Source organism: Penicillium citrinum (assembly GCF_028827155.1).
Source record: "Penicillium citrinum strain IBT 23319 chromosome Unknown utg000009l:1.0-4274883.0:1.0-4276374.0, whole genome shotgun sequence".
NCBI lineage: Eukaryota > Fungi > Ascomycota > Eurotiomycetes > Eurotiales > Aspergillaceae > Penicillium > Penicillium citrinum.
The window spans coordinates 3,942,088-3,958,189 of NW_026622694.1; the positions used below are offsets into that span (position 1 = coordinate 3,942,088).

General features: G+C 47.7%; 5 protein-coding genes across 5 annotated transcripts; 3 read left to right on the top strand and 2 right to left on the bottom strand.

Moving 5' to 3' along the window:
- Positions 1-242: 242 nt before the first annotated feature.
- Positions 243-4,322, bottom strand: N7469_010952 (phosphoribosylformylglycinamidine synthase; the record flags this gene model as incomplete). Its single annotated transcript, XM_056649857.1, has 1 exon — positions 243-4,322. One exon carries the CDS (start codon positions 4,320-4,322, stop codon positions 243-245), a length of 4,080 nt encoding a protein of 1,359 aa, XP_056496988.1.
- A 1,583-nt stretch (positions 4,323-5,905) lies between these two features.
- Positions 5,906-7,282, top strand: N7469_010953 (uncharacterized protein; the record flags this gene model as incomplete). The annotated part of the gene is made up of 1 exon (XM_056649858.1): positions 5,906-7,282. The coding sequence occupies one exon, from the start codon at positions 5,906-5,908 to the stop codon at positions 7,280-7,282; it is 1,377 nt and encodes a 458-aa protein (XP_056496989.1).
- Positions 7,283-8,755: 1,473 nt separating this feature from the next.
- Positions 8,756-10,545, top strand: N7469_010954 (MFS transporter; the record flags this gene model as incomplete). The annotated part of the gene is made up of 4 exons (XM_056649859.1): positions 8,756-9,185; positions 9,242-9,845; positions 9,902-10,233; positions 10,289-10,545. 4 exons carry the CDS (start codon positions 8,756-8,758, stop codon positions 10,543-10,545), a joined length of 1,623 nt encoding a protein of 540 aa, XP_056496990.1.
- Positions 10,546-11,373: 828 nt separating this feature from the next.
- N7469_010955 (putative C6 transcription factor) lies at positions 11,374-13,961 on the top strand (the record flags this gene model as incomplete). The annotated part of the gene is made up of 4 exons (XM_056649860.1): positions 11,374-12,218; positions 12,280-12,539; positions 12,591-12,816; positions 12,884-13,961. 4 exons carry the CDS (start codon positions 11,374-11,376, stop codon positions 13,959-13,961), a joined length of 2,409 nt encoding a protein of 802 aa, XP_056496991.1.
- Positions 13,962-14,296: 335 nt separating this feature from the next.
- Positions 14,297-15,669, bottom strand: N7469_010956 (fumarylacetoacetate hydrolase family protein; the record flags this gene model as incomplete). The annotated part of the gene is made up of 3 exons (XM_056649861.1): positions 14,297-14,841; positions 14,904-15,242; positions 15,324-15,669. 3 exons carry the CDS (start codon positions 15,667-15,669, stop codon positions 14,297-14,299), a joined length of 1,230 nt encoding a protein of 409 aa, XP_056496992.1.
- Between the last annotated feature and the right edge of the window lie 433 nt (positions 15,670-16,102).

The window sequence follows — 16,102 nt, forward strand, 5'->3', positions numbered from 1 at the left end:
AAACCTGTGCTAGTGGGCACTAGTGTAGTATTCTATATCTATTGATATGGTGCAATTGCTTTCAAGAGGTCTGGAGATAAATTGAAGATATTGTCTATGTGCTATATTTCATTCTCAGTTTCATAAATGCTTTTTAAGATGACACAACCAATCCCACTCCAAAATAACCCTGTTAAAAAAACGAACTATAGACAAGTAGATATGAAAAAAACAAATCATGCAAAGTCTTCAAGTGCTGAGCCTTAGCCAACCCAGCGTCTGGCACTGAAGAAGATACGTCCCCAAGGTCCAATGTCTCCCCACTGCTCGGCGTCTGGGGATACATAGCTAGCAATGCCGTTCATGACGGTACGCTCAGGGTGAGGCATGATGGCCAGAACACGGCCGTCGGGACTGCGCACACCGGCGATACCCTCGGGACTGCCGTTAGGGTTGAAGGGGTAGCGCATGGTAGGCTTCAGAGTGGCATTATCGACGTAGCGGACAGGAGCAAGACCTTCGCGAACGAAGTCGCTAGCAGACATACCGGGGGTACCGGCGAAAGAAGCACGACCCTCGCCGTGGGCAACGGCAATAGGGAGGGAAGTTCCGTCCATACCGTGGAAGAAGACACCAGGGCGCGAAGGATCAGGGTCCGAAACGCGGACCATGCAGACACGACCCTCGTATTGCTCGCTGGTGTTGCGCTCAAAGCTGGGCCAGTTACCAGCACCGGGGATGAGTTCCTTAACGCGGGACAGGAATTGACAACCGTTGCAAACACCCAAGGCAAATGTATCGGGACGCTCGAAGAAGGTCTGGAATTCCTTGCGGGTGTTCTCGTGTAGCAGAACGGACTTGGCCCAGCCTTGACCAGCACCCAGAACATCACCATACGAGAAACCACCACAGGCAGCCAGACCGGCGAAGCTAGCCAGGGAAACACGACCCGAGATGATATCGGTCATGTGGACATCAACGGCAGAGAAACCGGCGGTGTTGAAGGCGAAAGCCATCTCAGCCTGACTGTTAACACCTTGCTCACGCAGGATGGCGACGCGAGGCTTGTTAGAGAAAGGCGAGTATTGAGAGAGACTGGTCATGATAGGCAGGCCGCGGTCCTTGGGATCGAAGCTGGGGTTCCATGACAGACCAGGGTTCTTGTCGTCAAGAATGTTCTCAAACTCCTGCTCAGCGCACTCAGCGTTATCACGAATCTTTTGCATGGAGTAAGAGGTCTTGGACCAAGTTTGCTGGAGCTTGGACCGGGTCTCACGGAAGATCAGGGAGGCCTTGTGGTAGATTGTGAGGTTCTGCTTGGGTTTCTCAGAGACGCGGCCGATCTTGTGGATCAGACCAGCAGGAGGACCGCAAGTAGCGAAGCAAGAACGGAATTGGATCTCATGCTCCTTGCGAACCTGGAAGACAGCACCCAGTTCTTCGTTGAAGAGAGCCTCAACGACGTCGGGGGTGTGGAAGGAGGAGCAGATGTTGTCGGTCATGATCTCAACACCACAACGGCCAGCGAACATCATCTCAGCCAGAGTAGTGAGGAGACCACCATCCGATCGGTCGTGGTAGGCCAGGACAATTCCGGACTCCTGAAGCTGTTGGGTGGCATCGAAGAAGTCACGGAAGATATCCATGTCTCGGACGTCAGGGCACTCGGCGCCAACCTCACCAAAGACTTGGGCAAGTGCAGATCCACCAAGGGCCTTGCGGCCAAAGGCGAGATCAACAAACATGAGAACTGTCTCACCTACGTCCTCGAAGGTGCGAAGGGCAGGGGTCCAAGTCTTGCGGTAGTCGCCAACAGGGGCGAAGGAAGTAATGACCAGCGACATAGGCGCAGTCACCTCCTTGGGCTCATTGGTGGCCTCATCCTTCCACTTCATCTTCATGGACATAGAGTCCTTGCCGACAGGAATACTGATGCCAAGCTTAGGGCACATCTCCATACCGATGGCCTCAACAGCCTCATAAATGGCAGCACCCTCACCAGGGTGACTGCTGGCGGACATCCAGTTTGCAGAAAGCTTCACCTGGGAGAGACGGTCCACCAGATCGGAAGCAGCGATGTTCATGAGAGACTCGGCAACAGCCATACGAGCAGAGGCAGCAGAAGAAATAAGGGCGAGTGTAGGCTTCTCACCCATGGCCATGGCCTCACCAGTCTTAACGCCCTGGAGAAGCGAGGTAGCAGTAACCGAAACATCGGAAACGGGGGTCTGCCATGGACCGACCATCTGGTCACGGGCAGTCAGACCACCAACAGTTCGGTCACCAATTGTGATGAGGAAGGACTTAGAGCCGACAGCGGGCAGGGAGAGAACTCTGTTGACAGCCTCACCAACCAGCTCAGTCTTGGAGGTGAGCGAAGGCAGGTACTTTGTCAGGCTGGAGTCGACAGCAGGGAGCGTCAGCTTGCGTGAGTCGACGGTTCGGGTCATACGAGGAGGCTTTCCGAAGAGAACCGACAAGGGCAGATCAATGGGAGCTGGGTATTCCTTGGATTCACGGTCCAGCAGGATGAGACGCTTCTCTTCTTCAGAAGTACCGCCTCCACGACCAACAACCGAGAAACCGCAGCGCTCACGCTGAGCAATGGCTGTGAACTTGTTCATCTCGTTCTCTCCGACGGCCAGAACGTAGCGTTCCTGAGCCTCACAGCACCAGATTTGCATAGGGCTCATGCTGCGGTCAGCACTGTCAACTTCACGGAGCTCAAATGTGGCACCTAGGCCGGAATCGTGAATGAGCTCAGGAAGAGCGTTAGAGAGACCACCAGCGCCAACATCGTGAATGAACTTAATGGGATTGTTGTTGCCCATAGCGACACAGGCGTTGATAACCTCCTGAGCTCTGCGTTGAACCTCAGCGTTTCCTCTTTGGACACTGGCGAAGTCGAGATCTGCTGAGCCCTCGCCAGAAGCGATACTGGAGGCAGCGCCACCACCAAGACCAATAAGCATGGCGGGGCCACCAAGGACAACAAGGAAAGAGCCGGTTTTCACGACATCGGGGTTCTTAAGCGCGTGCTGGGGACGGACAGTACCGACACCACCAGCAATCATGATAGGCTTGTGGTAACCACGGAGTTCTTTCTGACCATTGCCCACATCGATTTCAGTAAGAAGAGTACGGAAGTATCCGGCTGTGCAAGGTCGACCGAACTCGTTGTTGAAAGCGGCACTACCGATGGGAGCCTCCAGCATGATATCCAAACTGCTGGCAATGTGGTTTGGCCTGCCAACATCGAGCTCCCAAGGCTGCTTGTTTCCTGGGATCAAGAGATCAGAAACACAGTAGCCGGAAAGACCGGCCTTAGGGCGGGAACCACGGCCGACTGCACCCTCATCACGGATTTCACCACCAGAGCCAGTAGCGGCACCAGGGTAGGGAGAAACGGCAGTAGGGTGGTTGTGAGTCTCAACCTTAGCCAAGAAGTGCACAAGCTCCTTGGTGTGATTCCACTCGCCAGTAGTCGAGTCGGGGGCCCAGAAAGCAGCCTCGCTACCCTCCAGAACGGCGGCGTTATCACTATAGGCACTGACGGTATGTTCGGGATGCTTTTTGTGGGTATTACGGATCATAGCGAAGAGACTGTTGGGCATGGGCTTGCCATCAATGACCCAAGACGCGTTGAACTGCTTGTGGCGACAATGCTCGGAGTTGACCTGGGCAAACATGAAAAGTTCAACATCGGTGGGATCGCGTGCAATGGCTCCATTAGGTCCATAGGCCTCAGCAAGGTAGTCAATTTCAGACTCATCTAAAGCCAGACCCAGCTCCTTGTTGGCTTCCTGGAGGATTTCCTTGGGGGACTTGGCACCGCCCTGAAGAGAAATGGTCTTGAGAGGCTGAGGAGCATGCTCAGAGAACATAAGTTGCAAGTCGGGCTCATCCTTGCTGATGATCTGGGTCATTCGGTCGTGCAGCAAATCCATGTAACCAGCTTTGTAGTCTTCAACGCCATTGCGAAGGCAGGAGACCTTCATACCACGCTCGATGCGCTTAACAGAGTTGCGAAGACCGCAGACGTGCGAAATACCGGTGGCTTGAGAGCTCCATGGGGAGATGGTTCCGGTTCGGGGGAAAACGTAAAAGGTATCGAATTGACCGTCATCGGAGGTGAAGGTGGGAGGAACGTCGTTGATATCGCCGTAACGAAGCAGCTGCTCGAGAGTAGCACGCTGAGATCCGTCTAGCGGCTGAGAAGTATGAACATAGTGAACCCACTGGGCTCGAACATCCTTGACACCCAAACTTGCAGCGATGGCTTGTCCGCGAGAGCGGGAGTACGCCACCGAGCCCGGGATGGCAAGGTATGAGTCGGAGGACATGATTGAAGAATTGAGATGGTATATGGTCCAACCCTCCCTCTAATAAAGGAGGTGGAATGGCTCAGGTGCCTCTCAAAATGAGCTTGAGATTCAGCAAAAAAAAAACCCCGCGATGACTCCCAGAAAAAAAGTTGAGGACTGAGTGGCCCCGCCCTAAACCCGTTGCGTCCAATTGCGGCGGGGGCTTATCTGGGGTCACGTGCTGATTAACTTTTCATAGTGGAGGACCAGAATGAATTTTGTATATATTTATTTTAACTCTATCAAGCATTGCAAGACTAATCCTAGCAGACATGGCCTTAGATAATACAACACTAAATAGCACCGTTCAAGAGCCATTCACTACCCAGATGGCATTGAATTCTCTGAAGGATTGCCGAGTGACTCCACGTAATTCTATGAATCCCAATCAAAATGGACCCACCTAGCATCAACATGAGCCAATGAGAACTCTGAGTGTACTACGGAGTATACGGATTATACGGAGTACAGTAAAAGTACAGTAGGGTGACTGTGCTACGCTAATTAACTAAATACTAACTAATATTATACAATCACAGCTTCATTGATTTGGAAGTTCGATTGAAATCAGAAGGGGGAAATGGTGAGATTGTTTTAATGTTCAATTGCCTTGTGTGTTCCTCAGAAATTCACTTACTTTCTTTGCAAAAAAAAAAAATTGTTCTATACTACGGAACCCTAGAAGGCCCATCGCCAAAGTGGATGATCAACGAATGTACATAGTTAAAAGTAAAGTAAAATCCATGATCAGTATTCGAAGCCATCGCTGCTCATCTTATCTTTTACCGCCAAAATGCACTAGGTCTGTGCTCGAACTATGGGCCCATACAGAACTCAGTCTTTAGTACGAGCTTGTACTACGGAGTGTAATAAAATGTTATCGCATATAATTGATGATATTATACAGTCACGTCAACCTGGATTAAAAAGAAAATCCTCTTTGGTATGCTACAGACATCTGAGCGGTCCGATCTCGCATCCGTGAGTGGGTGGGTCGGTCGTAAACGAAGCTTTGCGTAGAAGAGTTGAACTATTCCCAAGTGTGGATATGGTTAGTGGGGGCAACTAGTCCCGCGGCTGAATTTTGGTTGAACGCGTGTGGGTTTTCAATCAAGGGGGTTCTTTTCAGATTCTTTGTCAAAATAGATAGATGATACCAACAATATACGAGAAGACTGGACTCAGATAAGGTGGCTAAGTGATGCTAAAATTGAAATGTACGTGTCAAATCCTGAAAATGCTTCTTATTCTGCTTGTATGCATAGTACACCATACTATGTACTCCGTACGGAGTACAGTTCACTTTAACGTTTTCATGTCGATCGTCTGCTGGCCTTGGGCCTATCACGGAAAGCACCGGATTTGAATGACCCATTCGGTTCCAGAAAACTTGTCTTATGCAAAAGTGGAATTGGTCATTGGTCCCTAGTGGTTCGATGAAATCCCCCTTTTCCGTGTAAGATTTGCCGGTCCATACTGTCGGGTCTGCAAAAATTGATGTAAAATGAACAAGAGAGCCCAGTTTTGATTCATAACAGCAGATGAATCTTTGGATGCTCATCATGATGCGCTGGGAACGTCTGCTTTTCTTGGCTGCAGCCGCCTCCGCAGTATCAACTGCTGAGTTCAAGGCCGATGACATTATCACTCGTGATGTATGCATCCTCGGAGGTGGTGCTACAGGTACATATGCTGCCGTCCAACTAAGAGAAAAGGGTCACAGCGTTGCCCTTGTTGAGAAGAAGGACAAATTGGGTGGCCATGCAGAGACGCTATATCTGCCAAATGATAAATATGTCAACTATGGCGTGGAAGGCTACTTCAACAACGATATTACTAAGAAATTCTTCAGCCAGCTGAATGTTGATTATGAAGCTCTTTTGCCGGGGTCAATTATTATCGAAAATGTCAACTTCGAAACCGGCCACCGAGTACTCCCTGGAGATGGGATCCTAGGGACCGTTGCTGGTGCCACCTTGTACCGCGCCGCTATTGAGCAATTTGACTATTTGTCCACAGGCGCTTACTACCTGCCAGACAAGGTCCCCGAGGTTCTTCTTCGTCCATTCCGCGAATTTGTTGAAGCGCATGCTTTACAGGGTGCCATGGAAGTAATCTTCACATTCGCTGAGAACGTGGGCGATATTCTGAATGCGCCTCTACTGTACGTGATACAAAATTTTGGTATTGTGCACATTGACGCGCTCTTGAGTGGAGGGTACATCCGCCCAAAGAACGGGACCTACCAGTTGTTTGAGAAAGCGGCAAACTATATCGCTCCCGAGAATATCCTCTACGAGACTACTGTCTCGCAAGCGAAGCGTGGTTCCAAGGGAGTGGAAATGATTGTTCAGAATGCCGATGGAAGTCGGAAGCTCATCAAAGCGAAAAAGCTGCTCATTACTTTCCCTCCAACAACTTCAAGCCTTGCCGGGTTTGACCTCCGTAAAGAGGAGTCCTCTCTTTTCTCCAAATGGAATCATAAAAACTACTACGCGGCAGCCATCACCAACACTGGTCTTCCCGACGGTATCAATGTCGCCAATACCAACCCGAATAATCAACCTGGCAGCCTTCCATTGCCCCCATTCCAATGGCAAATGGAATTCTCCGGTGAACCAGGTTACTTTATGAGCAAGATCGTGGCCGAAGGAAATTTTACTGCAGATGACGCGAAGGATCTGATTCGATCAGACCTTAAGCGCATGGGTAAAACTGGCACATATTCCACTAAGGAACCAGAGATTGCGGCATTCGTTTCTCATTCGCCTGAAACATTGATTGTCTCAAACGATGATGTGCGCAATGGCTTCTATAAGAAGCTGTATGCTCTCCAGGGACAGCAGAGCACATATTACACTGGATACACATTTTGCACAGACTATTCCACGCCTTTGTGGAACTATACCAGCAGTGTATTGGAATTGATGCATCTTTGATATTGGAAAGGGCTTGCGCATGTGATACACTATGCACGACGAGTACGAACTAGAAACTCTGGCCACAATCGTTAGGAGGGACATAGTGTGATGTTTCAATATAATTTCGCAGTTCACCAACAAAACCTTTTGCCTGCCCAATCTTTCCAAAGATTGGGCAGATACTTCGCATCGACATATTAGTATCCTCCAGATATTGATGCTGTACACAAGTGTAAACCCTTATATTGTTTGCACGCCGTAGTACAGATGGCGAGAGCTTAACATATTATATAGCTGTTATTAATGTAGGTATATATCTTCCGAAATACATTTTCGGCAATCCTCATCTCATCAGTAGCCAATGATCGAGGTATGGATGAAGTGGATCACAAATTTTTAGAGACGGTTGGCTGATGACCCATATTTTGTCAAAGAATATTGATTGATAATGAGAGCACTTTAGGATTCAGGTTGTTTATGCTCACTGTTTGATATTGACTTATTACGAGCCTTTAATTTAAGCCAGCCAGTCCAAGCGACGTATGTAGAAAGCCGGAGATAGTTCGGATCTTCTTTTGTCTTGGCAGAAGCTCATGTATTACCAGATTTGGGGCGAGGGATATTACTGTAAACGGTAGGATGCTCCGAGCCGGTCCCAGTCCTTATCATACCACGTGGAAAACAGGTGTATACAGTACGTATGATAGACTGCTACTAGGGAATCAAAACTCTTCTCCACCGAAGAACGACCGAAGAAACATTGATCGATATTAAGCTTTCTTGAGAAAAGAGGGTCATATGTGGAGTTCTTTACTCAAATGTTCAAAATCTATACCAATAAACTGAAACGATATACGCCGTATAAATAGATATTAGTATTATATTGTTAAGATTGAATGAATGTGTGTTCAATAAGACAGAGATGAAGAGCCATTAGTTGCAATAATTCAGAGAGAATTATAAAGTAATCGAATCTAGTCTAGTGACTCTACAGCACTGATTTTTTACTTGCAACCATGTAGCAATCTTGTTAGACTTTGTATAGAAAACCTAGAAATAATGCCACTGAATATCCAACTGGTAGTAGCATCTTCAATGGATCTATTCAACCAGAAGGATCTATATGGTATCATATCCAATAGCATTTAAGATCAGATGGATGACATGAATTCATATCCGGTGCCCTCGTAGCATATTTCCCTTTACGGCTAGTGTATCTATCTATTCCGGGTAATTCTTTGATCGGATGGGGTCGCCCCAGATTGCGGCTACGGGAAGTATGCGGCGTGGCACTGCACAGACTGGCCGACTTTGCGGTATATCCCTGTTAGGAAGTATCAATCTGTAAAAATTTTATATGCCAAGGCAATAGAAATATGATATAAATATGGACCCAATCCTCCAAGGGGATCCGCCTTATATCTTCAGTCATCAATATCAAATACTAATCGATCCACTCGGAGGCTCCCTGATCAGGTACATCGTATCAATATGGAGACACCTCACTCCGATAATACTCATACTGTGTCAACGAGCCGAACAGCGTCAGTCGGTTCTGGCCCTGGACCAATCGACTATGTCGACCTTCCTGTTCGCGAACTTAATGACAGCGCCGATCTTCGCGAATATACCACCGAAACACGAAATGGAGAGATCATCAAGCCCATGAAGTCAAATGCCACCGGTCGTATGGAGGATTGGAAGCTGGTGACATTTACCATTGATGACCCTGAGAACCCAAAGAATTGGTCCAAGGCATTCAAATGGTACTGCACAATGGTTGTCGCGTTCACATGTTTCGTGGTCGCCTTTGCTAGTAGTGTGATCACAGCCGACTTAGAAGGACCGATGGAAAGCTTTGGAGTCGCTCGTGAAGTCAGTCTTTTAACTGTGACCGTGTTCGTTGTTGGATTTGGCGTCGGTAAGTTTTAAGGTTCCTAAGGTATTAATGATTCTCTATCACTGACATTGTATCAGGCCCCATGGCTTTTGCCCCAATGTCTGAAATGTTTGGAAGAAGACCCGTATATGCTGTTACACTTCTCTTGGCCGTCATCTTCATCATTCCCTGCGCAGTATCAAAAAATATCGGAACTCTGATTGTGTGTCGCTTGATTGATGGAATTGCTTTCAGCGCTCCCATGACGCTGGTAGGTGGAACCTTGGCCGACTTGTGGAAGAGTGAAGAGCGAGGAGTTCCCATGGCAGCATTCAGCGCTGCCCCATTCATTGGACCGGCAATCGGTCCACTTGCAGGAGGATTTCTCGGTGACAACTGCGGTTGGAGGTGGCTTTATTGGCTACAGTTGATCTTGTCTTTCGTCGCCTGGGTCTTGATTACCTTCACCGTTCCCGAGACATATGCTCCGATTCTCTTGAAAAAGCGAGCTGCAAAACTCCGGAAAGAAGAGAATGATCCCAAGTATACCACCGAGTCTGAACTCGATCCTCGACCAATGAGCCAGAAGCTGCGGATCTTCCTGTTTAGACCCTTCCAGCTTCTTTTCCTCGAGCCCATCGTCTTTTTCATCTCCATTTACATGTCCGTTCTATATGGCTTGCTCTACATGTTCTTTGTCGCGTAAGTTCTTCCCAATTATACGCAGTGGCCCCCAACTAGACTAACAAATTTGGTAGCTATCCGATTGTTTATCAAGCAGGAAAAGGATGGAGCGCCTCCATGACAGGTCTCATGTTCATTCCTTTGGCCATTGGCGTCCTCATGAGTGCTGCCTGCGCGCCTCTAGTGAACAAGAACTATCTGAAGATCAGCCAAAAATATGACGGAAAACCGCCCGCTGAGATGCGTCTGATCCCAATGATGTGGTCGTGCTGGCTCATTCCCATCGGTCTCTTCATTTTTGCCTGGACTTCATATCCCCAAATCCATTGGTTCGGACCTGCTATTGGAGGATGGCCAGTTGGATTCGGATTCATTTTTCTTTACAACTCTGCCAATAACTACCTTGGTATGTGACACATGCTGCTATGCTATATTTTTTGGGCTATACTAACCTTGCTCAGTCGACACATATCAACATCAGGCCGCGTCTGCTTTGGCGGCAAAGACATGCTTGCGATCATTCTGGGGTGCTTCCACCGTCCTATTCACCGAGCAGATGTACAATCGCTTGGGCTACCAGTGGGCGAGCTCTCTTCTAGCCTTTATTGCACTGGCTTGCTGTGCAATCCCATTCGTCTTCTACTTCAAAGGAGAGGCAATTCGGCGCTTTTCGAAGTACGCCTTTGCCGATGATGAGGAGCAAGCTGTTAAGGCTTGAGTAGGGTGCACGTTTACAAAGCCTTATATCGCAAAGGACCTGGCCGTCACTTAACGCCTGTAAATTACTTTGATGGAAATGTGTTGGATACTATCCAGTCAATAGTATCAAGATTGGATAGAATGATGAGAAGAAAAAAGATTTGGAATGGTCCTAGCATAATACTTTAATTAATGAAACTATATACATTCATATTTCTGATCTCCTCTCCCTTTCCCCTTTTCCTTTTTTTGTAATTCTTTTCACTTTCCTCTACTTGATTTCAGTGATATTTTGTCCATTTGGATTTAGAAAGTGTTATAATTATTTTAGAATCTTGCTACAGAACAATTAGATAATGATGTCTAGCATTAGTCTTGCCAGCAATAGCTTTTGTACTTTTCTCAATCCAGCATCATCACATCTAAACTATTTGTATGGACAATATAGAGCAATCATACTGTACAAATGTATCATTTCTCATTCTTCAAAATATTTTCTATCGCTGACGTAGTTCTTCCATCGGCCTTCCGCATTGAGTAGCCCCCGCATCACGTGCCTAGCTAGGCCCAACCCGTCGAAGTCTCTCGGCGTTCCGACTCATCTGCTCAAGTGCGATTCGATGCAATTGTCTATTACACTCGCCATGATATCTTATACTGAGTGATGGAATAGTCTAGTTTTAACTGTTGGGATCGTTTTCGAAGTTTGGAAATTTCCCCTTAAACCACGTCACCCTCTGATGTTCGACATTGCGCTATCGCCAGTCGCATCGAAATTGGCATAAGCGTTCCATTAGAAACTCGACATAACTTCGTTTGATGTTTCCAAACATATATGACCAACAATATGACGTCGCCATACCCTCCGAATAATTCGGTATCCCCGTCCGATGCTGCTGCTGCACTGAATCGCCCTGTATCTGATCTGCCCCAGGATCAAGTCGATGCCATCATTCGCACGAAGCGCAAAGCGCGTGAACCCAAAGCCTGCTACCCGTGCCATTCTCGAAAGGTCAAATGCGATCGGAACCTACCGTGCGATGGCTGTGTCAAGCGTGATCACAAAGAGCTTTGCTCATATGAGCGACCCATCAAAAAGCGTTCCCAGGCTTTCCGCGACAGCCCAGCAGAGGGCCCAGCCACGTTTCCCACATCGGATCACCCGGGAGTGTACAGCTACGAGGATAACACGGCGCAGGTGAAGGCTGAAGCCACACAGTATCGACCAACTGGCCCTAATGTAGGCAGCCGAGTGTCGATTGCCCGGGAAGAATGGGACAACGTACGCAGCCGACTAAGGGAAATGGAATCGACAATTAATTCCCTACGAGTTGGACTCGAACGCGCTGAAGATGATACGGCTGCTGGGGTTGACAACAGAAGTGTGCAGAGTGGCGATGGGAGCTCCCGCTCGAAGGGTATATCCCCAGATCGCGAAGGAATTCATGCCGCAAATACACTCGGAAAAGGCACAGTTCATCTAGGATCACGATCTGTATTAGCATACATACTGAACAACAAATCGGGGTCCGACCAACTCCAAGCTCTTTTGGAAGGAGGCATCTTACCAAAGCTCGGTTTGGATAACGAATCAGCAACTTATCCATTCGTGGATTTGTGGTCTTCAGATATGTCGATTTTTGATATAAGCGCGGTCTGCAGTGCTCTTCCTACCGATCAACAATGCAGAGAGTGAGTTTGTCCCTGGAAGAATCGCCGATTCGCGTGCTTTATATTAATTCTAATCGTGCAGATTCTTCTTTTACTACAAGGACATTGCGGGGGCTATCTACCCTGTACTCGAGGACGTTTCCGAATTTGAGAAAAACCTTGAGCTTTTACTGCAAAGTAGGATTGCTTCCGGTGGAGTCTATCGTGAAGACGTGGATGAAGCCCAGCATCCCTTTGGCGTCAGTATTGCCTATCTCGGGCTTCTATTTGCTGTTCTGGCGTCCGGCTGCCAATCATCAGACTTAGGAAGCAAAGAAAGAGAATTAACCTCGCAGGTTTATGGTAAGACTGTTACAACTCCTACTCGGTAACCACTCACTGACATTGTCAAAGTTTGTTGTTCATATCAATGTCTGCGCATGACAAATTTCCTATCCCAACCAACAATCGAAGCTATTCAGACCCTATTGGTCATTGGCAACGTCCTGTCTTACAACATGAACCCCGGTATCTCATATGTGCTTCTGGGTATGACACTTCGAATGGGATTAGCCCTCGGCTTGCACGTCGAATCAAGTCGTTTTTCATCAACTGAGCGATATCGTCGGCGTCACGTATGGTAAGCTGCTGATTGATTGATAGTATGACATCCAAAATACTAATATTTCTCTCCTCTCTTTACTTAGGTGGTCCATGGCGTGGCAGGACAGTCATTTCTCTTTGTCATACGATCGTCCTTCTACCACGGCTGTGAGCCAACCGAACATAGCATTCCGCGAGGACTCGAAACCTGGTGATCTCTCCTATTTTGAAACTCTTTGCCGCGTTATTTCTTTAGCACTAGAGGTTGTCCGCATTCGCATGCTCAGCCCTCATGCTCAGATAAGCTTTGAGAGTATTCAGGGCTACAAGGAAAGAATCCAAAATATCATGATTGAAGCCAAGCCTTATTTGAGGGATGCGAAATCGTGTTCGACAGCAACACAAAGCTTGGAGCGAGTGGTGTTGAAGCTTCACTCTTCTTATTTCTCATCTGAATTATGTCGACCAGCGCTTAAGCCAACAAACGATACCAGTGATGCGGGAGCGGCTAGCATACGTGCAGATTGTATCGCCAATCTCATGACTACTGTTGAGGCTTACATCGAGATGCACGACATAAGCTCTCATGCCGCGCGCTCATGGATCGCTTTGCAGCGGGCTATTAGCTCCGCATTTCTGCTCGCAGTTATCGAGGAAGCGAAATCAGATCCGAATGTCTGGAACTTGCTTCATAGACTCGAAGGCATCATTGCGCAGCGAGCGACACACGAACGTGCCTATGATACTAGTGATGTCAATACTACTGCTAGCATGGCCTCTCCAGCCCAGGCCATGAATACCTACGATCCGATCACTGGGGCTACAAATCCACCGGGCATCGTTCAACCTCCAGTAGATCCTACATCACCCGCCGCTATGGGTGACAATCAGACACAATGGGCCAAGTCTCTTGCTAAAACTCACCGTGCTCTGCAAAAACTACTCAACGCGTTTGGAAATGAGCAAACTCGCCCGACGAATGGCCTTAGTCCCGCCTATATCCCCCAGTCTACTGCTAACCAAGCTAATGCGTCAATGGGTACTTACGTTCCGGCAAGCATGACACCCAGCGTTGGGTCACTTCCACCACCTACCCCAGAGAGCTCTGGTAGTGGTGAATGGACGATGCCTAACATACTGGATCGCGCGTCGGAGTATATTCACCCACCCCTATGGAGCTAGATACGATCCGACTGCGGTGCACCTCGAATTCCCAATACTTTTCATATTTCAAATTTCTTAGAGCGCGGGCTACAGGCATTTGACCGGCGTTAGGGACCATTTCTCTTCACCAAAGCAAGGCAGCGGTGCTCAGGTTCTATTTGGATTACCCGGATATTTTTCTCGTTTCTGCTCATACGCTACTATATACCGCTTGCCATGATGTCCATAAAGAAGTTCAATAATTTTATCAAAAAGGTCACATGAATCTGTGTGAATCAACACTGCGTAGGCAAAACGTCGTAAAACCATAACCCAATTGATAGAAGGCATTGCATTCCCAGAGTGTCTATTGCTCAAATATTCGCGGCCACTAACTGGCCAATACACTCGCCAAATCCAACCCCCGAATCTGTCCCTCCGGCCACACCGGTGAATCGAACTATATCACCATCCAACAAGAACTTTCTCTCCGAGCCATCAGTCAGGGTTATAGGCTCCATTCCAGCCTTTGTGGTTTCTAATAAACAACCAAAGTTCTTCTCATCTGGTCCACTCACTGTCCCAGTGCCCAATATATCGCCAGTCCGGAGATCCGCCCCGCTACTAGCAAGATGTGCTGCCATTTGCCGTCCATTCCAATGCAAATCCGTAAACTTGGATTCGCTCACTTTAGTCACATGCTGACCCGACATGATCTCAACTTTAAAGTCTATTTTGTAGCTGGACTTATTCAAGTCATCCTCCAAATGACTTGCCAGTGCAACCTCAGGCTTGGGGCCGGGAATTAGGAAGGGCTCCAATGCATCCAAGGTGATCACCCAAGGCGAAATGCTGGTTCCAAAGGATTTACCATTCAAGGGCCCCAGAGGCATCATTTCGAATCCTTGAATATCGCGGGCTTGAAATAAATTCAAATTAGAGATACAGAATCCTGACTTTGCAAGAAAAAAAAAAACTTACAGCTCCAATCATTCAATAGTACCATGCCGAAGATATGTTCATCTGCGTCGCGGGCATTCAACCCTCGAAACCGAGACACTCCATTTCCGATAATGACACCTACTTCTAATTCATAGTCCATGGCCTGTGAAGGTCCGTAAATTACAGGCTTTGTTTCCGTCGGAGCAGAACGATCAACAAAATGTCCTTTCGGGCGAACTATTGGCGTTCCCGAGACGTAGACTGTACTCGCACGGCCATTGTATCCGATTGGAAATCTGAAAAACCCTGGAGGGACTTTTTCGTCATCGATAATGATTCGGCCCGCATTGCGAACATGGTGTACGCTGCATGAAAAATCTAATCACCGTCAGGTTGACCGTTTGACGTACGCCGAGCATAAGATGTACTGGCAGCTGTCGGCCAAGCTTGGAAACGTACCGGTGAATCCACCCACGATCATAGGTAGATGTAAAGTGACTGCAGAGATGTCTTCGGAGAACTCCGCTGGTAGAGTTTCTTGTAATGTTTCTTGTAGCACTTTTCTCACGTCTCGATGAATTGGCCGTGGAAGTGCAGAATAATCGTTCAAAGACGGTTTGTCAAAGATTCCTTCAGGTAGGCCCTTGACGCTCGAGAAAACTCCTGATTTCTGTAGCTCAACCAAGAAAATAACGGAGTTCCCTAGTCGAGTCACACATTGTGGATTGGAATGTATCTGGGAAGATGCCACGCCGAATGGAATATTGGCGAGGGAGAAATGGTCGCTGTATTCTGGAGAGGACATACTTCGAAAGTCTTTATTTTTAAACAGCAAGAAAAAAAAAAAATCGAGGAGAAACTGATATGAATTTGAAATTCAAAGCTAAACTTGCCAAAGAGAGAATCCCCTCTCTTAAAACGAGGGGACTCCTCAACTTATTCTAACCTGCAAGCTCCCTGCATCCCCCACCATCCGACATGATGTTGCTCCCCGCTGTCCACATCCCGAAAATTAGGGCTTGGATTTGAATGGGATGGTGAGCCTGTTCTAGAGCACGGCAGATTGAAATCGGTTAAAACAAAAAAATAATAAGTTGTAGCAAGCTTTGATCAAGATTTTGAACTCCAAAGTCAGTAGTCGTGAATTAATTGTGCCACATAAACCGCATTCGCTGTGAGAAAATGCAGAAAACCCTTGCATGATGCCTATGTTTCAGGGTACTGAGTCCATACCACGT